General features: G+C 39.5%; 1 protein-coding gene across 2 annotated transcripts; it reads left to right on the top strand.

Moving 5' to 3' along the window:
• Positions 1 to 2,268: 2,268 nt before the first annotated feature.
• Positions 2,269 to 14,789, top strand: EHF (ETS homologous factor; the record flags this gene model as incomplete). Of its 2 annotated transcripts, XM_082317094.1 has the most annotated exons (8): positions 2,269 to 2,365; positions 4,844 to 5,089; positions 5,408 to 5,467; positions 7,870 to 7,938; positions 8,030 to 8,098; positions 11,130 to 11,189; positions 13,643 to 13,838; positions 14,690 to 14,789. In XM_082317094.1, 8 exons carry the CDS (start codon positions 2,269 to 2,271, stop codon positions 14,787 to 14,789), a joined length of 897 nt encoding a protein of 298 aa, XP_082173220.1. The 2 variants fall into 2 exon arrangements, with proteins under 2 accessions (XP_082173220.1, XP_082173221.1); XM_082317095.1 differs by lacking the exon at positions 8,030 to 8,098.
• Positions 14,790 to 22,972: the final 8,183 nt, after the last annotated feature.

Here is a 22,972-nt window from a genome sequence, read left to right as displayed (position 1 = left end):
AATATTAAGTGCATGGTGTAATTTTTTAAAAAGAAGTTAATTTACCAAACTAAGTTCCTAACAGTGTTTTGCTAATCCTCAAGTTTTATAGTTTTCCCAGAATAGCTGGTATTCTGCCTCACCTCTATTTGATACTGTAATAAGGTCTTTATGATTAATACTTCATTCATTCATATCTAATTGTCTTAAATGATTAAAACTCAAGTTAAATAAATAACTTGATATATCATCAACCTCTACAGTCTCCGAAGTGCATGTATTGACTGTCAAACATGCATTATTGCTTAAAAGTTCTCATATATCAAGTGTATAAGATAAATTGTATTCATGTTATATGCTGAACATTCTTATAATCAGTATAATAAACTTAAATGCTTCCTCACACTTTCTCCCTCAATACTAAGTCACTTGGCTTTAACATGGGACTAAAAAATGTCTTCTCTTCTAACTTGTATAAATTTACTGACTGATATGACAGTCATCTTTTATTTGGCCAGAGTAGGACAATAGGTCTCTCTCTTAATTGTTAATATTTTATACCCCCACATACCCGCTTTGAGAAATTAAATTCTCCTTGCTGGTGATCACTGAGTCACAGATTGGCTAGAATTAAGGGTGGAAAGCAACTGTTAAAACAGGCACGGTTTGATTTTGCTGTTCTGTATAGCTACAAAAAAAGGCCCTGAACCAGGTTATACTGGAAAGCACCATTCCCTGTGATAAACTTTGGCTTTTTAAGCAATTCTTAGTAAAGTTGCTCTCTCCCTCTCCCTCTCTAAATATAGGAGGGGAGGGGGAGCGGGGGGGAGGGAAAAGAGAGAGACACTTGTAACTTTTAAAAGTTACATATTTTATTTTAAATTACAGAGGAAGATACCAACCCAGGTCATTTTCAGGCTATTCTTTAAAACCAAGGTTGTGACTGTTTCTATTGACTCCTTTTCTTCTACCAAAAAGGTTGCTGGTATGAGCTTGAAGGGGGTCAAGCTATGCTCTCAATGGAAGTTTTCTCATTGGCCTCAGTGGATAAAGAGCCAAGACCAGTGACTTTAGCTTTCACAAATCCATTTTGTATTTCATCCTCTTTTTAATTCCAGGGTGAAGTCTAGCTGCATTTACATGCCATCCTGATGTCTAAGGTTTCATTTTTACAGAGTTTGTGGCTTTCAATTTAGAGTATTTTGGGGGTTTTTTTTGTTTTGTTTTGGTTTGGGGTTTTTTTGTATGTATTTATAAAAAAATAACAATCTGAAGCCTTTGTAATATTTAATAAATTACTTTCCCAAACTCTTGAAGAATGTCTATGGTTATAACGTATCTATCTTTTTAAACTTTGCAGCTTCAAACCACTGAAAGATAATGTAAAACATCAAGAATACCTGTAATTGGGGAATTGTGTATATCTTCACTGGAAAGATTAAGCATGTGATTTTTATTAAAGTATAAATAAAATAAAGGACAGTTTTACTTTTGGTGCTAATGCTAAGATGGAAAGGAAAGTTTATATCACTTAAAAGAGGGAATGCTGTCTTGGGGGTAGTGTCACTCCAAAATGCTGTTTCTGTTACAATGATGACTGTCTCCTTTACAAGATCTTTGACCGTCTGATTTTTCTGTGGCTTGAAATGATATCTGTGATATTTGTTACTGAGAAGTGTTATGGACACTGCTTACACAGATCAGATAAGAAACTGGGTCAGCTGACAAGATATTCCCTGTAATGTTACCTCCTTGTAGCATTAACATGTGGGTCTTTCTGTGTGAGGAAGTTTCTGAGCATGGGTTGTTGTCAACTGTATAGTTTCATTTGCAGTTATTGAAAAGGCTTTTCTCTCTCCTAAAAAAAAAGAAAAGAAAAAAAGAAAAGCATGTTTAAACCACATTTCTGTCTAAATTAGAAAAAAAAAAAAAGTTTTTTATTTAGTATTTCATTTCTCAAAACTTGGCAGTTTTCCTGTATTGCTCTGTCAGGAGCCTTGTCTTTTCATTCGGCTTCATTTCTGATTACAGATTATTCATTTATGGATGGGCAACTGTAGAAACTTGCTTCTTGCATATGCAAATTAATCATGGTAATGTTTATCATAAGGAGATTTCGTGGCAGTGGAAAAGGGGTTGTGGCAACATGTTCTTGATTTCAATTGTATCTTCTACAAATGGAATTGGCTTCCTCACTTCACCTTTGGTGGATTTTTTTTTTTTTTTTGCCATTTACCGCTTGGACTAGACACCGCTCACTAAGCAAGCTGTTCGATTCACTTACAGATCATGATTTTGGAAGGAGCTGGCAGAATGAGTATCAATTCCAGCAGCAATCTACTCCACCAGCAGCCTTCCTGGACAGATGGATATTCTACATGCAATGGTAGGAGGAATTCAACAGCTCTGAGCCATGTTTTTGGGGGGGACGCAGGGAGGAATGAGCTACTACACCTTTAAGTATCCACAAGTATTATTTTTCAGTAACATTAATTCACTGGAGTTTCACTTCTGGTAAGAAAAATTTCAATTTGTTACTTTATTTGTAAAAAGCTGAACTCACAACACTAGGTTTCTGAAAGTAACCAGTTTATGGTTTATTTCCTTACTGGTTCTTTTTCTTAAAATTAATTTAGTGGTATTGAAAGTGCCAAAAGTTCCCTCTCCTCAGTCCAGAATTCTTTCTCCCTTACCTTTACCCCTCATGCCTTCTCTGAACCAACATTACTTTTCAATGCTAAACACCCCTCCGGCTTTCCAGGGGAATAGTCTTTTTGCTCCTTTACTGTATTTGCTTTTGCAGCTCAAATTACTAGATAGCTTTCTAATTAGACTGGCATTAGAACACTAGATAGCTTGTGATCTGAGAACTTTTTTTTTTCTTACTGTTTTCTGATTATATGGCTTTATATATAAAAAATGTGTTCATATATGTTCTCTCTCAGTATAAAAATATAGACATATCTATATAGAGAGAGTTTGATATAATTTTTAAATTCTTTTTATCACTCAGTCGATGGGCAAACCTCAAAATCTAAGCAGACAAACATACACTGCAGTCGTCCTTCTAATCAAATAATGCTGCAACAAAACTTACAATGAAAGTTTCCACTCAATGAAACTCTTGTTCTTTTTTATGTGTAATTTCTAAATACACAGGAATGCATAAGTGTGCACTTAATAAATGTGCTGACCTATCTGTAACAAATTCATGGGGAAAAAAGTCCTGGCTGAGTTTTACTTTGCACAGGATTTCATGAAGGCAAACAATGGGGTCTATTTTCATGTTTCCAGTGTGAAACCCCTCAGGATTCACTTATGTTTTAGAGGGACAGGAAGCCAAAAGCTCAGACCAGCCTCTACAATCATTCACCACTTCCTTTTACCTAGCTACTCTTTCCTTTCACTAAAGGCTCTCCATTTACATTAGGAGTCTAGTGGCCTCTGAAATTCCTTTACCCTTCTGAAGTGATGGGAATACATCAACCTCTTTTTCAGGGAATTCTTGACAGCTCCGTCAAACCTTTATTCTCTGACATACCAGACTCCTAATAATTTCCACACTCATTCCCCAAATCCTTCAACAGGAGGATGAGAAACAGTCCTGCAAACTCCCTTTTACTGACACAGACCTTTTTGGCCAGTATTGATAAAGAAACCTAAGTAACTGTTGGGGTTTTTTGTGTTTACCTGGAAACTAGCATTGTGCACTGTATCTCAACCAAAGAGACCTGAGGTCTATTGGGACCTGAGGGGGGGTGATTTCCTAAAATGTGCAAACTCTGTTGTTTGTGGTCCTCTAGCAATATCCACAGTTGTCAGTATTTCTCACAGCTGTGTGGGTAATCTTTTTCTTGGGGAGACTGAGAATGAACTGATGCCACATCCTGGAGTGGGGCTACTGTAAATCTAGACCATGGCAGCCTTTCCTGCTGCCATAATTCAACCACCTCTGCAATCTCTCATCCTTAAACCCTTCATGCACTTGTGAGCATTTTATCACACCACTGTCTCTGCCTAGCATACTCCATTGTCCTATTTTCCCAAGGAATAAATTGCACTGAACTCCTTTTGCCAGCCCTTCTGTGAAGGCAGACCAAAGCAGTCCTGCCTTATCCCCACAATTTTTTTCATTTGCACACGTAAATTATTGTTGTGTAAAGACATAGAACTGAGAAGAGTTTAAAAGATTGCCAAGAAAAGATTCAGACATCCTAACAAGAAAATTAGGCAGCTTCCGTAACTAAAAATTAGTTTTACAGTTGCATTCAGAAATCATCTTACGTGACTACAGAAATAACATGCATTCACCAGAACGTGAGCTCTCTCATGAAGCTGTGAGCCATACTCATAGGCTTTTACCGTGGAGCAATAGGAGAGTGCCTTGGCTTTTATGGTTCTTTGATTGAACCCCACAATTCATATTCAGTCCTTATTAAATCTTCATTCAAAGAAAATTTCCATGTGACATTATGAGAATTTTGCAAGGCTTTTCCATCATTTTCTGATGAACTAGAATTATTTTCCCATGCAAGGATCAACACACCTTTTCAACAGTACTTCTGTAAGATATCTTCTATCAAAGAATTTTGGTGTATTTAGCAAACATTAATAAATTAATTCCTACATACTCGATCTTCCAAGAGAGGTGCCATGTAATAATTACCAGTTTTTAATTGGAAAACTGAGGCAAAAATATAACAAAGCCTTCTCCAGCAATAGCTACTGAGCTAGTGTTAAGGACCGAGAAAAGAATCTAGATCTGCAGACTTCCAGAGCATGCAATTTAGCTATAGACCTTTCTTGTCATTGACATAATCCTGTGGTACTAACAGAGACAGTAAATACCTACTTTCTTTTCCAGTGTCCAGCAGCTTCTATGGAACTCAGTGGCACGAAATACACCCACAGTACTGGACTAAGTTTCAAGTCTGGGAGTGGCTGCAGCATCTCCTTGATACCAACCAACTGGATGCCAACTGCATACCCTTCCAGGAGTTTGATATCAATGGGGAACATCTGTGCAGCATGAGTCTGCAGGAATTCACTCAGGCAGCTGGGACAGCAGGGCAACTGCTTTACAGCAACCTTCAGCACCTAAAATGGAATGGTAAATAGATATTAGGCAGAGACACACGTACAGTGGTCTGAATTCTGGGATCTTCAGAAGCCGCTTACGCTCCCCAGAGACCTGCCTGGCAGATCTCATTTGCTATGTTTGCTATACTGTTTATACCTCATTCACTGTATTGCTAAATTGCTTAGATATGACATAAGGCAGAAGTCTGAAGGACCAGGGGAAAGGGTATGTTTCCCACTCCAAAATTAGCCTTCTGGCTCAGCTGTAGCAGTTGCTGCTTGGAACTAATACGTTTGATTCTTCTGTGCTTGTTGTCATATGTTCTGTCTGCCATATGCTTTCTTGCAGGCCAGTGCGGAAGTGACATGTACCACTCTCATAATGTCATTGTGAAGACAGAGCAAACAGGTGAGTTACAGTTGAGTAACTTGTCTTTCGATGATGACAAAAAGGGAAAACTGTCCATTCCAAGAGAGAGATATCAAAATGGCATTAAATAACATGGAAAGTGTATCATGCAGAATAAAAGAAGTAACACAAATATCAGTCAATGTCTACTTTTTGAAGTTTCGGGTAATACCAATTATCTTAGGTTGCATGTGGCCACTTTTCCTGGGAGATCTCTGCAGTATCAGCAGTCTGTACTGATGTTCAGACTTGGAATAGATTGCAGTGCTTAACGAGTGCAGCTTTGTAGAGGACTTCATTCTATGCTTCATTCAGCAGATTTCAAAACAACTATTTTCACAGTATTCTCAGTTTAAAAAAAAGAGAGAAAAAATATTTTGTTGTGAAGTGCAGTTAATGTTTGAAACATGAGGAAATTTCCAAACAAAACAACTTTGAGAGAAAAAAATGTTACATTTCTATTTCTTCACATGTTTCAATGAAACTGAAATTCAGGTAGTATTTTGGTTTGACCAAATCTGCATTTTTCCTGTGGCAGTCTTTTTTTACAGTATGTTCATAGCTAGATCCTTTTCCTCTCAGGACTTCGTTTCACCAAGAAAAGAACTGCAGCTCAGTTCAATCCTCCTCTTCAGGCATGATTATTTTCCTGGTTCCTTTGCCAGAGTGCCTCTGTCTGTATCCAAACACTCTCTATCCCACTAATCCCAGCCTCTTTGTATGTGGGTGTGTTCATGAGCCACGTTTTAATATCTCCTGGCAGAATGAATACAGATGCGTAGTGTGCGGTGTCTCTGACAAATGCTGCCAGCCTGTTTATTCAGCTAACCTGGAGGACCCCAGCTTCTCCAGCCAGGAACACTATTCACCTTCTTCTTGCAGTGGGCAAGCATTGCAATCTGCAATCTACTCCTTGCTTGTGCCTGCATAGTGCGGGTAATGTGCATGCAGCAGCCTCAATGCTTGCCATATAGAAAACTACAGTAATCCTTTAAGTCCTGATTTATGAGATCTTGGTATAATATTAGTTTCTCCTCCCACTAGAGATATACAGTGCAGTGCAAAGTACCTCAGCTGCACATCCTGGAAAGGTCAAAGGCCAAGACTAACTGATGGTTCTCCTAGCTGTGCTGAATCAGGAGTGGCATGGTGGGGCTCTGGAGATGCCAACCACAAGCAGTGGGAGTGGGTTTAGTTTCTGCATGGGGAGGAGCAGGCAGAGTGGATTGGGGCTGCTGGGGAAGGGACTCCTTGTGAGCTAGCAGGGATGGGGCTGGTAGTTTAGAGGGGAAGCCTGCCTCATCCTAGTAGACCATCACAGTTGTAAAGACATGGTTACTGAAAAAGGCCAGAATGGGAAGACAAGCTGTCTCCTTATGTTCTGTCTAGATAAGACCTGTTTTCAGAGGCAACATTAGGTGGATCAGGTGTTCAAGCAAGCAAAGGGTGTGTCCTATGTAGGAACACAAGCTCTGGGTGCCCAAACATGCAGCTATTACTTAGCATGCCTGCTAAATTCCTATGTCATAAGTAGTAACTTAGCCAACCATGATGATTTAGCTATAATTAATTTTTGGGTTTTTTATTTCATTTGTAGGAACATGAAAAAAAAATAAGTGAAACCTAGATTTGAACCTTACGTCTCATCCTTTCTGACATGGATTCAAAAGAAAAAGATATTTTTAAGGTTTCTGACCTCAAAAATGCACTGTGAAGAGAGTAATTTCCTAATCAATGTACAGGTCATAAAGACAATACTTCTGTTCTGCTTATATTGATTCATCTGACCAGAAGGTCACTAAAAATTATTCCTCTTTAATCATGAAGGTGGTTTTTAGGTTAAGGATGGGGACTTGACGTGCCTGGAAGAAAATGGCCCTTCATCTAGGATTAGGCTTTGATGTTTCTCACTATGTGCTTCCACATGAAGCTCTGTTTCAGAGGGGACTTTCGAGTTCTGCCATTATAGAAATACTCATTATAAGCATCCTCCTGTTTTACTACATTTTTGAGAACACTTTCATCTCTATGGCACCAAAGCACTGCCATAATCACCAGGGGCTGAGAATTCAGGACTGGATTGGGTAGAATTAGAGTTGATATGGCATAGGAAACCTCCTTCAAGGGCAGGCATAAATGATATGGTTGCCAGGAAAAGGAAGAGCCTACTACATTATTTCTAAAAGTCAGTGATTTGTGTAAATACATTTGCCTGAGTATGCAAACCCCCATCCATAATTTGAGTGAAAGGACATAATTTCGTGCATAGCCCCTTCACTTTTGGGTTACCTTCACAGCTTGTTTTCTGCACATTTCTTATTCTCTCAGTGCTCAATATTCACCTCTGTGCTAAAAAAATTTCTTTTAGTGATCTGATTTTCCTGTTGGTCCTTTACCTTCAGATCCATCGTTAATGGTGTCCTGGAAAGAAGAGAATTACCTGTATGACAGTGGCTATGGTAGCACAGTAGGTAACTAACATCACAATACTTCATGCATTTCTGAGATGGTTTTATTGTTGTCTGAGGCTATTACTTTAAATGTCTTCTTTTTAATTCCCAGAGCTATTGGACAGTAAAACATTCTGTCGTGCTCAGATTTCCATGACGACACCTAGTCACCAGCCTCCTGGTAAGGAACATGTAATTATATTGTTCATTGTTTGTCACTTGTCCCAGAGCTACCGATGTATAATAGTCTCTGTGGTCTCCTGTTGTAGGATTGAGTATGAGCCTCCAGTAATTTTAAACCAAGCAATACTGATTCTGACAGCTCTTCTAGCTATCATTATTACAATAGCTTGCTTTAAAGAAATGCTTCCCTCTTCTCTCTGTCAAGACAAAGAAGATCAAATAATCTGCAATCTCTACATATCTTTTAAAGTGATTGAGTCAAAGGGGAGCATGTTAGTGTCAGAGAGGTGAGACATTCCAGCTCCACCACACTTTTCTGTGGTGTGGCTGGGTATGGGCAAACAAGTGCCGTGGTCCTCCCCAGAAGTGGCTGCGTTTCCCTAGTGAGGCACTGGTTCATGATGAGTAGGTTGCAAGGTTTGGGGCTGGGTTTGGAGTTGGCCCGGGGAAGCCGTAGGGCAGGCACCAAGCCCTCTGCCCAATTGCACTAGCAGAAGGTCTTCCTGCTGGACCCCATCTCATCTGACAGCAGGGCAGGCACCACATGCCTCTTCACGCCTCCACCATGTTTCCACAAGGCAGAGAGACAAGCTGCCTGCTAAAAGGCAGGACAAAGAGCAAACCCATTTGCCATAGTGCCCGGCAAAAGTGCAGTCTGGGCACATGTGCTGGGGCGCTCTGTGGGCCATGTCCTGGGGGCAGGCACAAGGGGCAGAGGTGAGAGAGCGAGGCAGTGATGAGAAAGAGGAGAGCAGAGATGGCAGGGGAATGAGAAAGAGGGGAAGGAAAGGCAGGTCCTTCTTAGGAGGCTGTTAAGCAACCAGATCTGAGGGAGAAAGCAGTGGAAGTCACGGGAAGATGAGAAAGGAAAGCACACTGCTGTAGACACAGCCTCGCAGGCACTATCTCTGCACTGGGGGCAACCCTATGCCTCTGCATGCAAGCGGCAGTCACAGCCTCTGTGCCTGCCCATTCGCTGCATCCCCTGGACTCCCAGCACAGGCAGACTTGCCAAGTGACATACAGTTTAATCTAATGCACTCAGCAATAAATTAAAAAAAACAGAGAAAACCAGACCAGAAGAAGAAAACCATCAAACCTTAAAAAAACCCAACCAAACACTTTGTTTGCTTTCTCCACCACCTCCACCCACTCTCACAAGATGACTACCAGGATTTCAGAGCTCTCTGACAGGACTGGGGACCTGTCAAGTTCCTGGCACGGTGTGGTTACCCACTGACTGCTTAAGCCTAGAGCTAGGGTGGCACGCCAAGGGCACAGCCTCCTGTAAAAACTAAATTTGTATATCCCGTAAAAAAAATGGCTCATTCCTGAATCATATGCAAATACTGTGCAACCTTTTGTCAAAAGTTTTGCAAGACAGCTTTACTGAAACTGCATCATAACTCTTTTCATCTGTCAGGCCCCAGCCTCCTAACATGGCATGTTTGAAACCGGTTTCCATGTAGGAGTGAAGGCAGAGCAGGAGGCTATTTACACAGCTGAAATCCAGAATAAATCACCAGCTAGGCAGAAGGCAACTGAACTTCCAAGAATAAATCTGCAGCTAAGTGGAGCATAACAAACATTTGCAAGTGAATTGTGGGATTTTAAAATGAGAAGGATTTATGTAAGGGGGCAAATAAAGGACTGGGTCCTGCTGTCCTCGCCTGGGGTTCCCACAGACTTTTAATAACATCAGGGGAATCATAATCTGAGGAAAGGCAGTGAAAGAAGCTTCATTTTACTTTTTCCCCCCAAGCTGAGTGAGGTTCAGGCTAGTTCCTGCTCTTTGAGAGTGGGAAGGCAAAATGACTCAGAGTGCATTTGCTGCTTGGGGGTCAAGGACAATAATTATGTCAGGCTCAGAACAGTGGAGGTTAGGCTTATCCTCACTGACCTGTTCAGTTTATGTTTCCAGTTATGTATGAATAAAGCAAGTGTGTGAATAGCTTTGCGTGCACCTTTTCACATGCAGTTATTGCAGTTGCTTGTGCAAATCCAACAAGTTTCTATGCAAATTAATATTTCCTGTGAGTCATTTTCCCATGCAAATGCCCGGTTTCCATGAAAAGTATGATAATCATGCCTTCATAGAAGCTGGGAAAACATGCGTGGGACCTTAAGCTTTGCTTTATGGAATTCAGGCATGAAGTATGCTGAAAAGCAAACACACAAGGGGCTCCCTTTCAGGACTATCCCACAGATTTTGAGAGACTTAGAGTGATCAGATGAAAGATATTCATTAATGTCAAGAGCAGATCCAGGCTGCGGTGGTTTGAGGGCAGCAGGGTTGAACGTGCAGACTGCGAGGTAGGTTACAGTCATGAATAAACAGAACTTTTCTTTTTCTTCATTTCTGAAGAAACTCTTACGCCAGAAGCCTTATTTCTCCTCTGGCTGGCTGCAGGTGGTAAAGTACCATCGATGAGAAATGCCTTGTTTCTATGGCTCTGATCCACAGAGCAATATATGCATGTCCAGCTGCCAAAAACTTACCAGCGCAGCCCCATTCCCCCACCCTGCCCCCCCCAAACAACAACACTTTGCCAGTTCATTATGTTGTAGTCAGGTAGGTGTTCTGTGCATTGATAGAAGTGCATACATTTCACATTAGATCATCTCTTCAGAAACAAATAAGCCCCCAAAGATACATGCTTCTGCAAAGACTAAGACATAATGGGACAATTCAGGATTCCTTTTATAGATGTGATCGTCTTATTTTTCTCTCTCACACACATATCATGAGGTGAGGTATTTGTTAATCAAATTTAGGTTTCAAAAGCCAAATGTTTACCTCTGCATTCATTCTTTATTCATCAATGGTCTCTTTGTGAAGTGTGCTGATTAACATATAGTACAGAAAACAAAACTCTCCCCCTTCCTCCTCACTTAGACTACCTTCTTAAAAGTGAATATCTTTAAAAGAGATATTAGTTCTTTTTTGTGGTTTTATTTCTTTCAACCTGCTAGTCAATGGAAAGCTTTTAATCAAATTTACAAACAGGCTTCATTTTCCTTCTCTGCAGATTCTTCAGATGTGAAAAAATCACAAGATCATGCCCCAAAGTCTCACACCAAGAAGCACAGTAAGTTGACATCCATGTTTATCCATGTTGGTTAATTGAAGGAAAAGAAACACATTAAAAGCAAATCCCCTTCGGGAGGGAAAAAGAAGCAGTTTGAAAGCAAAACTGGTTAGATTGTTACTGTGATTGAATCCTCCAAGGATCTGACAGTTTCTAGTACTGCTTGCTTACGTTATTTTTGACTCGATATTGTTATACTTTTCAAATTGTTTTTTATCAGTGAGAGCTTGTGGGGAAGCGACCAGAAAGCAGTTGCCTCGGCCTATGTTGAGCTGGGCTGGTGGACTGGATTAAAGGAATGATGAAAGAGACCCAGGATTAAATCAGGAAGGTCTGTGCATGGGCATGGCCATGCTCATGCCTGTACCTGCTAGGTGCAGCATACACCAGAGACCCTGCTCAGCAATTCCTTGCACAACCTCTCACGCATGGCATCACGAGCAAGCACCTGCCCCTTAATCATGCCACCTTCTTCTCCTCTGATATGACAGTCTTTCCACTCTCCTCATCTGCTTTTTCTGCTAGTTTTGATTCAACTTGACGCTGAAGACAGGTTATCAAAATTGTGATTTCTGGACATAGTTCCATTAATGTATGTTACTGAGATTTTTATGCTGAAAATATCTTGTGTATGTCTTTTGCATCCTGTGTCTTTCCCCATTTATAATAGAAAACCTTAATATTGATACTTCACTGCATTTTGTAGTATTTGATTTCATCCTGTTTCAATATGGTCTCCAGATTATCTGTCCCTTCCTGACTCCTCTTCTTACCCTGCTCTGTGACTTTGTCCAACCAGAACTCTTGAACTTTTTATCTGCACGCAGGCATTTTATTTCTTTTTTTGTGTATATATCAAGGTTGCTAATGAAAGGATTAGATAGGACTGGTCTGAAGACAAACCTGTGAAGAACTGAGGTCACTTGGTTTGTTCAGCTTAAAGAAGAGAAGGCTGAGGGATGACCTCATCAGAGTCTACAACTTCCTCAAGGGGGGCAGTGGAGGGGGAGGTGCTGATCTCCTCTCTCTGGTCACGAGGAAATGGAATGAAGCTGCATCAGGGGAAGTTCAGACTGGACATTAGACAAAGGTTCTTCACTGAGAGGGTGGTCAGTCACTGGAACAGGCTGTCCAGGGAAGTAGTCAGAGCACCAAGCCTGTCAGAGTTCAAGGAGCATCTGGGCGAAGCTCTTAGTCATATGGTTTAGTTTTTCGTAGTCCTGCAAGGAGCAGGGAGTTGGACTTGATCCTTATGAGTGCCTTCCAACTTGAGATATTCTATGATTCTAAGAACTCAATCACAGCTTTGGCATATAAAAAAGGTCACCTTGCCATGCTGGGCTCATCACCTACATTTCCAGTTTCTTCAGTACTGCTCTGTATCATGATCTATTGAGTATGTTACTGATGTCCAGATAGACCAGGTCCATCACATTTTGTTGGTTCTAGAAAACAATTATAATAACAAAGAAAAATGTTGGATTAGTTGACTAAAATCTACTTCTACTCATGTTGCACTGTATACTGTTTTCTATTTACCTTCACATCTTCGACTAGCTTGTTTCCTTCTTAATTTGGTCTAAACCCTTGCATGTTTTTGAAGTCAGACCAAAGGGCTACTATCTTTCTGGCCCACCTTTTCACTGCATTTGTTATTCGTCATTCATAAACTACTTCTGACTTGTTGGATTTATTTAATCCTTTTTGCTTTTTGATGTGGGCTTTCTGGTGCCATCTCTACAGTAACTGTGGGATGGATTTGTGCTTAAACTGGGAGGTCTACCTGTTGAACATAGAGATCTGTTTTTGCCTTTTCTAATATCATGGTCAAACTTTTTTATACTCTTTTTGCATACAATTTTGGCTAGCCAGTTTTGTCACTATCCCTGTATCCACTCTTCTTATTTCTTCAAGTCTACCTAAGAGACCTGGGACCAAATACTCATTGATGCGGAACAGCATTTCACCTCCTTTGCCTTCTGTCTGTCTTTTAAATGCATGGAGATTCAGTGCCTGCTTCACAATTATCTTGGCTGTTTCACATACCACACAATAATTTTTAAAAGATTACGTGCCATGCTGTAGAAGGCTATCAGGAAAAATGGGCAAATGAGATGAGGGGAAGACTTAAACACGTTATCTTCAGGGCAGAAACAGTGCTAAAGGCAGAAGGAAGCAGTGGGTGGTTTGGACTCTGCTTCCCCTGGTTGCTGGGGCTCCTACCTGCCTTGCCATGCTGAAGGCTGACACTCACCTCCAGTGTAAAGGCTGTCAGCATTTTTTGCCTATATATCTCCAAGGTGGGGGTCCTGTGCTCCAGGAGCTATGGCGTGTCCCTACCAAGTGGTCACCATCTGTAGATGACACACTGTAAGAACATGACATAGAAATGGCAAGCATAGCCCACAGAGCTCTTTAGACACTCCTTCCTCCTGCCCCCTTTCCTCTTTCAGACCCTCGAGGAACTCATCTTTGGGAATTTATTCGAGATATTCTTCTCAATCCTGAGAAAAACCCAGGATTAATCAAGTGGGAAGACCGATCAGAAGGTGTGTTCAGATTTTTAAAATCCGAAGCTGTGGCTCAGCTCTGGGGAAAGAAGAAAAACAACAGCAGCATGACTTACGAGAAACTCAGCCGGGCTATGAGGTGAGCTGAGATGTTGCTGTAAAAGACTGGGGCACATAAAGAGACTACCTGAATGGAGAATCTGGTTGACTTTTAAAAATGAATTGTCAGCAACACCAGTTGCTTTCTTTGACAGCTGAGTCTCTCCCACTAATTTTGAGATTTTAACATTTTGTTCTTCTTTGTCTTTTCTTTCCCCTCCTGTTTCTGTATACTATAATATATATAATATATATAACATACATGTGTTATATATATATAATATACATTCTGTTGCTGTCCACCCAAACAACCAATGTAGGAAGGAAACATGGTTGTAGCATGCTGAAAGTTCACGTGCTACTGAACTGGGTAGGCTTAAAATACCAAGTAACGGCCCAGACCTTGTTATTTCCAGCAATGTTCAGAAACTAGACATACCTCCCACCCATTATCTTAAAATATGTTTACAAATTCTATGTGAGGATTTTTTTTGCTCTTTGCTTTAAATTTTGAGCATTTTTACATAATCTATGAAAGTTCAAAATGTATTTTTAAATGGAAGCTGAGATTCTTTCCTGGTCTGATTTCAGATCCTGGCTTATCTGGGAAAAAACACCATGAATTCTTATAAGAGTGTGTGATAAATACAGCAATATGCTATGACCTGAAATATGGTGAAATTCAAATTCAGAAGATAATTAATATAAAATAAAAAGAAGACAACAATTTTTTGTTCTTTGTCTTTCAGTTATAATAATCTTAGGTATTTTATATATATATCAATATAAAATAATTTTCAGATAGCTGAGGGATTGCCTAGTTGGCAGTGGCCTTTTAGGACCATAGGTGAATTTAATCTTAAATCTTTCTCTATGTTTTTATTTTAACAGATACTATTATAAAAGAGAAATCCTGGAACGTGTGGATGGTCGGAGATTAGTATATAAATTTGGGAAGAATGCCCGTGGCTGGAGAGAAAATGAGAATTAAGTATGTCAAGAAATGAGATTTAAAACACCTGGATGTAAATATTCAAAGACTATTTTCTTATATTTATGTACCAAACTGGGGTGAAAAACCAATTCTACTTCTGTCGGGAAGAAGGAACATTTTCATTATTGGTGTTAAAATTATTTTATTTGAAGTATGTCCTGTATGGGGAAAAAATGTACACAGTTTTCTGTGATATAAAATAACATTATAGAATTACGATTATTTTTCCCTTCTTGTGAAGTTTTTCTCTTTTTTCTTAAATCATACAGGCATAATGTGATTTATGAGTCATGCAAAGAAAGGGAAGGAGCAAAATACTAGGGCATTTAGGGAGTATGATAATCCACTTTAGAAGGCAACTATAAGTGGAGGAAACAGTAAAGCATCTCTGAGCCAAGTAGTCTTCTTCCATAGTCAGCTGGCTTTCATTGGCCAATATCACTTGTTCCTTTCCTCCTCTGATTTTTGAGTGTTTTAACACTTTGCTGGCTTCCAGTTGCTTTTGTTGAGTCAGATGACAGGTTCCTCTTCAGTTAGCTTATCCCAGCCACAGAGAGCAGTGCTTCTGCAAGGTGGCTGTCAGCATTTATTTGGAGAACCCACACAACCTCCACCTCTGGGACCTTCTTTTGTAGGCAGAAGTGTAGGACCTGACCTTACCTGGTCCTGAGTATCCTCCCTAATCTCCAAAGGGCATTCAGCTCATTCCAGGAAAAGGGATATTTTTTTTAACTAGCATCTTTGAGGTGAACTGCAGGAAGAGAGACAATCTCAGGGACCAAAAGCTACTGAAGGACGATGAATGTTTTCTGACTGGGCAAACTTACTAAAAGGCTTCTGGCTGGGCAAACTTACTAAAAGGCACCAGTTTCCCAGTAGAAACATTAATACTCCTCCCACCCTCTTATATTCCTAATTAAAGCATTCAAATCCATGCCATATTAAGCAGTGAGGAGATGGGCAAGCAGAACATAATATAATTCCCATGGCATGAGGGAGCAGTCTCCCCAGTTCCTTCAAGTTATACGGTCCTCCTGGCAGGTCAAGTCTCACTTGGACCAATACTTTCAAAAAAACCTTTGGGAAATGCAAAGCTCCATTGCATGTAAAATGTTAGTTCTCTTTGTTCTCACAAGTCTAACTCTATATTGTATTTGTATTTATCAACTGTGCTTGGGGTTCCTAGTTGGAAGAAACCCACCAACATAAAGACACTGAGATTTTGGGGACATTCAAATCTGGGTCAGTATTTTGGGCTTATCCCTAGCAGTGCGATGTGGAGACTGAACGTTCATTGGCAGCTTTTTCTTTCTCCAAGTCACAAATGCTTCGTGCTGGCACCAAGCACATGCAGAACACGGGGAAATAAAAATTAGAGGAGGCAGCATTTCACCAGGTCACTGAGTACATGAGATGTGGGAGCTGAGAAACAGGATTTTCTTGGTGATGTTAACAGAGGTGAAACCAAGATAGATTCCAACTTGCTTTTTCAGGGATGGGGAATTTGAAAAACAATAACAGGGGCTGAGAAGTCCAGAACAAAAAAACCAAACAAACAAAAAAAAAAAAATTAAGAATATTAAATCCATCCAATATCCATTTCCTCAGGCATCCCCTGGATTTGAATCCATATTAGCTTGAAATGCCGCAAGGTGCAGCTGGAGTTTGTAGGATATTCCATTTTTCCTTTGTCTTAAAAGGAAATAGAGATAAAACCAAGAGACAACAGAAGTATCAATATAAAGGGTATCAAATGTGCTTAGCAACAATTTATAGGCAAACACAAGAGCCTAACTTGTTATCTACACACGTAGGACATGTCAAACAATAACACCACTGTGTATGCCAGAGCTGTCACCATCAATTACCCATACATGACAATTTTTACTTTTCATAACCTGGGTGGAGAGAGGTTCATCTTATTTAGAAATCAAATAATAAGCTGCTGTACTTCAAAGCATTTTTTTCCCTCTGTCTCTCTCACTCTCTTTTCTTTTTTTTTTGACTGACTGTGCTAGCCTTGCTTGCTTTTGCACAACTCAATAATTTCCTTTTTTTAGCTTGATTAGCTACATTCCACTTCTTTTGGAAAAGCAGCCCTTTGCTCCTTTTGCTCTTCACCCCCCCCCCCCCCCCCCCCAATCCACACCTTGATTGAAAATCTGAAATCAGTGGTACCATCACAAATCTGCAATATTGTTGTACTTTGTCTCAGGGTAGTATACATCTTACAGCAACTGATTGTAATAAAGCTGCTTTCTACCAGATCTCTCGCCAAATTTCTTGGGAGGTAAAATGAACTTGTGATATACACATGTCACCACATCGTTACTGAGCAGCAGTTAAACCTGCTTTTAAAGGTTTTGAAAAACAAAGCTTTATTTAGAAGCATAATGTATAAATCTAGAGAGTGATTTACACTGGGGTGCAGTATAAATGCCAGTCTTCCACTGTCATGTCTTTCAGCACATGGAAATCATGCAAGTTTCTATTCCCACTCTGCAGAACTTTTCAGACTAGGTAGTTGTCATTCAGTATTACCATAGCACAAAGTTGGAACAGAAGCCAGCTAACATTTACTCTGCTTTACAAATATATTAACCTTTGCCTGAGACAAACACAATGGACTGTTTAAAACTACAGTTCTTGCCAAGGACAGATGCAACCGACCAAAGGGAGTCTTTTTACCAGACCTAAGCAAATGGAGAAAATGAAGAGATGAATGTTTATGTAAATTACTATTTAAACAAAAAGCATTTCTAATTGCTCTTTTATTTTATATTTCAGAGGCTGAGCAATCATATTTTTAGATGTATCCTTTAAGTTAGCAGCTGCTGAACTGGTAGCACCATGTGTATAGAATTTTTATTGTACCATAATTTTTCATATGTATAAAGCTCTAGATAGGAAAGTATATTATATTTATATATAGTTACATGCAAATCACAGTGTCAAAGGTGTTGACATGAGCACTCTCAAACCATATTTTCTGTACAAAATTGAGCAACTTTAAAAACGTCCTGAGAAACTGTATGTAGGCTGGTGAACTGCACAGACATTAAAATGTCTAGTTACATTTTCATCTCTCTTTCTGCAGCACATTACATATTTCCTGCTTGCTTCTCACAACATCATCTTCAGTGTATATGTGTGGAAACAAATCCACATTAGATATTTCACTATTGCCATTGTAAATCTCAGCTTGGAGACTATGTATCACAAAATGGTTCTAAAGACTGTTTCTATTTTTGTGGATATGATATAAATTCAAATAAAACACTCATGAAAGAAATTTTCTGATGAATGTTTACCTTAACTTTTTATGTCTTGAGATTGGAAGTGACTAATGAATTCTTGAAATATTGGAGAATATTTCAATATTGGCAAAAGGACTAATGTAACTACCACAAAACCCAATAGCTTAAATTTACTGATATGCTGTATAGGCCATCTATTGTGAAGATACTGGATTTCCAAACCTGTTTTATGTCTCACGGGCCTCACTGGAATAGTCGATTATGTCAACGCAGCTAGATTGCATTTCTTGTTCAGCTGCTAAACTTTACAAAGGTCTTACTTCAGCACTGATTTAACTTCAAGGTATTTTGAATTGTGTGCAAAGACTAGGCTGATTAAGGATGCCATTACTCACACTGAGCATTTCCTTTACTGAATCAAAGCAACTAAAACTACGAAATCCTGTCCTTGATGTTATTTTTCCTTCTGAGTGGTGGCTACAAAAAACACTCAATGAACAAAGAGAACATCTCTCCTGATTTGGTCTGCAGTTTGAGGAAAAAAAAGTGAAAACCCCTATAATTAAGAGAAAGTCAAAGTGGGCCCGTATGGCATTTACACTCTATGAGGGACTGTGGATATATCAGTACAGCGCAAGGGTGCAGCGCCTGGACCTGCAATGAGCCAACCTGTAGCCCCTGCTGCTGCCTCGCTGGGTATCCTGAGCTGGTTGGCAGCATGGGGCACCGCAGTGGTGCAGTGCAGCATGCCTGCTGCAGCAACCTGTGCTTTTGTCTGTGCCAGCATGTCTGGAGTTGGGCTTGAATCTCAAACTGGGAGCTTCACTACAATGGGACAAATCACACTGTCATGCTCTATAATCTGCAAATGCGTTTAATTTTAAGCAAGCAAGTGATTCCACTGCATTTGAAATTATGTATATGGATGTTTGAGGATGGTGGCTCTAAAAGTGTTCAGTCTATATTGAATCAGCCTATATTCAAACCCAGAATTTCAAGGGGCTCCAAAATGATGTCAACCTAAGTAGGAGAATATGTCTGAATTTCAAACACAGGTACAACCCCCAAGTTTAGCATGCAAAACCAGGCCAGTGCCCTGGAAGGGTTGTCATAGTTTGAGAACTTGGGCGTCCCAAGCCAGGTTTCAAAAGGAATTGGAAACAGATTTCAAGCAAGTTCAGACTGAATTTTAAATAAACACACAGCTGATTTTCCAGTAACTGCTTGGACCTTTTGTTTCAAGCAAGCTGAGGCCAATACTTGAGACAAAGATAAATGAGAATACTGTTTGGAAACATGCAAATAAACGCATGCTTAAAAAACCTGAAACTTTTATTTGGCTGTGACTTAAAATCAAGCAAAACTTCAGCTTTCAGCTGCATTCTACGGCCATATGAAATAAAAATTGAAGGCCAAATTTAGAGGTTGCAAATCCTATGTAAATTGAGAATAAGTAAGTGGAGTACTGTAAACAGAGTCTACCAAGCTACACCTAAACCTGATATAAATTTGTGGGCATGTCTCCATCAAGGACAAGTGAGAATTGCTTCAGGTAAGTGAAATCTGGTACTGCAGAAAGATGAACAATTAAGAGTTACGAGTACTAATAGCTTCCAAGAAGTATAAGATAGATTATCTATATGGGTTTTCAGCATTTGCTCCCTTGCTGATGGAGCTTTGCACAATGCAGTCTAAGTCCTGAGCTTTGTGCCAGCCAAGAATTTCCACTGACAATCACTCTTGCTTCCCTTCCCCAGATATTTAGCTCCTTCAGACAGCTGACTCTGTTTCAACACATGAAAATGTTAGGGAAAATAATAATAAAAAAAAAAAGGGTGGGGGGGGAGAAAGAGACTGAATAGATGGCCAGGTCTTACTGCACTGAACAGTTCTGTGTGGAAATACAAAGGCTGTATGCACAAAAAAAGTTAATGACATCCAAGTCAGTCTATTTATAGTCTTTCCATAAGAGGCTGGTTGCAAAAATTAAACGTAAATTAGTGTTTACAAGTCTAATTATAACTGTAAGAAGAACAAGAAATTAGTTCAATATGCCTATGTGCACTGCATAACCTTGTGAGCCTAAAAAAATATTTAATTATGAAAGTAAAAAGACTGAAGCACTATTTCTGCTGAAGAATTTCCCTCCTCTGTCTTCAGAATGATGTGATATTCTCCTTTGCTTTCATTTCATTTTGAATTTTCAACAATAAGATTCAGTCTCAACACAGGGAATGAAGAGGGAGATGGATGACCTATAATGCTATAGCAGGTATTGCAAAAAAATAGGCAAGCTATCACTTCTTCCTAAGCTTTTTGGTTCTTTATTCAGCATTTATACTGTTCCTGGGAACAAGGTGTTTTGTGTGAGGCTGGGGATAAATTTAGCCTAAATATGTGATGTCGCTAAAATGAAAAGGAAAAATAAAATTATTTTTAAGATTGCGAATGTTTCTTTTTCTACAGCTGAGGTTCTAATGCATCTGCCCCAATCAGTTACTACACCATGTAGTATTGTTTTTCTTGAGATGAGACTGTTAAATTGAATAACTAAATCTGTTTTAAAAGGGCTGATTATTTCTATGAGAAATTTGAAACATGTTCAAGTATTTACATTTTAATTTAAGTAACCCTGTATTGTTTCTGCAGAAAAAGCCTAAGACCAAGATATATTTTACAAGAGTATTTTCATGTTCAAAAGCTCTTATTGGCAAACTTTGATACTGAAAACCTAACAAATTTCCAACATACCAGGAAAATAAACAACACAAAATAAATCAGGAAATTTTTCTTCTGCCATTTTATTTTTAACTTCTGAGAAACGGTTATGTAGTAACTTTCTTTTTATCATTTTATTTCTGTCTTTTACATTATAGTCATTGCACCAGCAGTGAATCTGATTTAATGAGCGGAGTCACTCTTTAAAAAATACTTTGTATTTTCTATATCCTATTAAGCAGATGAAGACACAGGGAAATTTTAATTACTGACAGTACCTGCTGAATACCTCTCTCTGTAAAGTAGACACATATGTTTGGGACATATGCATGCCAACATACCCTGGATGGGATATTCCCACAAGAACTGGCTTGACTAAATCTCTTAAAGAAACTTTTACATTAATATGATTCGACTAAAAATCTGTTAAGCAAACCATTCAGCAATAGTAAGGTAAATTCAAACTTGGTGAGAAGCCCCAGAAGCAAACAGACTGTCAAAAGAAGCTCCAAGAGGAGTGCTGGTGACACTTTTGTACTTCTCCAGTGACTCACCTGTTTTTAGAAGTTACAAAGATAAACATTGAGTTGTAAGCAACTTTAATCATGAAGCTCGAGACTGTATGAAAATCGCATGCTCACTACATTGGCATCAGTAGCTCAGCATTCAGCTGTCATTGGAGAGTTTGTTCCAGTTTGAGGTTTTTCTAGGAGAACCCTATTAATGAAAATTTCTGGGTAAAAATGAACTGCACCTGGCAGTTGGAATTATATTTTGCTTTAAGTGTTATGGTTCACAGCAGATCTGACATAAGAAATTGCATTTTTTCATTAAAATTAAACTAATTAAGGATCTGCCCCATGAATTTTACATCCTGATGGATCATTGCTGCTACCTTGCTTACCTTCCTTTCTACCACAGAACCTCCATCACATTTCACTGTCATCCCCGATGCATGCCCCTAATATCTATTTGATGAGAGTATTTGATCTAAAGTGTTCCTTTGAATGCTAGATGAAAAGTGGGAAAATCTGGATGCAACATACAAAAATCTCAGCACTGCAGATTTTTTTGCCTCTCAAATCGTGTCGAGGAACGGGGAGACAGGCTGGGCCAGAAGTGCAGTTTCTGTTCCCTGAGCTGGCCTGCAAGGCCCGCTCAAGATCAACACAAAATGTGCTTTTGCTCCATGTCTTTACAAACAAGATTGCTGCATCTGCAATACTTCTTGGCCCTGGGGAAGTAGGAATGTTCATAAATATTTGTCAACCGATGTTACACATTTTATATATGTCTTGTACTTGATTTTTCATTTGTATCTGAGTCTGCAGTTTTATGCTACTCTAGATGTTGAGATAGATTCTTCTTCCAGTGATTTAGTTCAAGTGATTTATTAAGTCAATCAGATCACAAAAGGAGATTAACAGGTGGACTATTTTTTGCAAATATCACTCATCGTGAAAGTTACTTTATTTCCATTGGCAGATGCTTCTTGACTGATCCCGGATTTTTACTTAAGTATGTGATATGCACTAGGATTTCCTTGTTTCAGGCTATGGGTGATTCAGTGAGGAGTGAATGTCTTTTTAAGCAATGACTTCAGTATCTGTGACACTTCTTGTGAATTTTGCAGAGGAACCTCCCCCTCTCTCCTCTAAGAGCATTGAAGAGACCATCATAGCATGAAGATTCTCTGAAAGCCTCCTTCGTGGAACTAAGGGTGTTCAAGGGCTGAACATGACACCTTATAAGCTGCTTTTTAAAGCTTCTTTCTGAATCTTGAAAACTTCAGGCAATAATGTGACCTGCAACATTATGTGGCAAGGATATTATTGTGCTTCGCAGGTCTCTAGAGAAGACTGCAGGACAGCTCCATAGCAACCCATGGGCGAGGAGGAGTGCTGTGTTTATCCAGGTTGCAGCCTCTGGAGACTGTAGGATTCACTGTGTACAGAGGTTAAGTGCCACTGTACACCCTTATCTCCTAGACTGTGGGTCCTGCATTTCTCAGATATGCCAGGCAGATGTAAGCACAAGATTTTTAATATTCTTGGAGAAGCACCCCAAATACCATGACTGCAAGTGCTGCAGAAAAGTCAGGAGACTGATGGGACTGTTGAAGCTGCTGGAGGTGATGTTGCCATGAAGATGCAGAGACACAGCCCTCCGCTGGAGATCACAAAGCACTCTGGGAAAGTGGACTGC

The sequence above is a fragment of the Platalea leucorodia genome, assembly GCF_965183815.1.
Source record: "Platalea leucorodia genome assembly, chromosome: 7".
In the NCBI taxonomy this organism is placed as follows: Eukaryota; Metazoa; Chordata; class Aves; order Pelecaniformes; family Threskiornithidae; genus Platalea; species Platalea leucorodia.
This window is presented reverse-complemented; position numbering and strand designations above follow the sequence as displayed.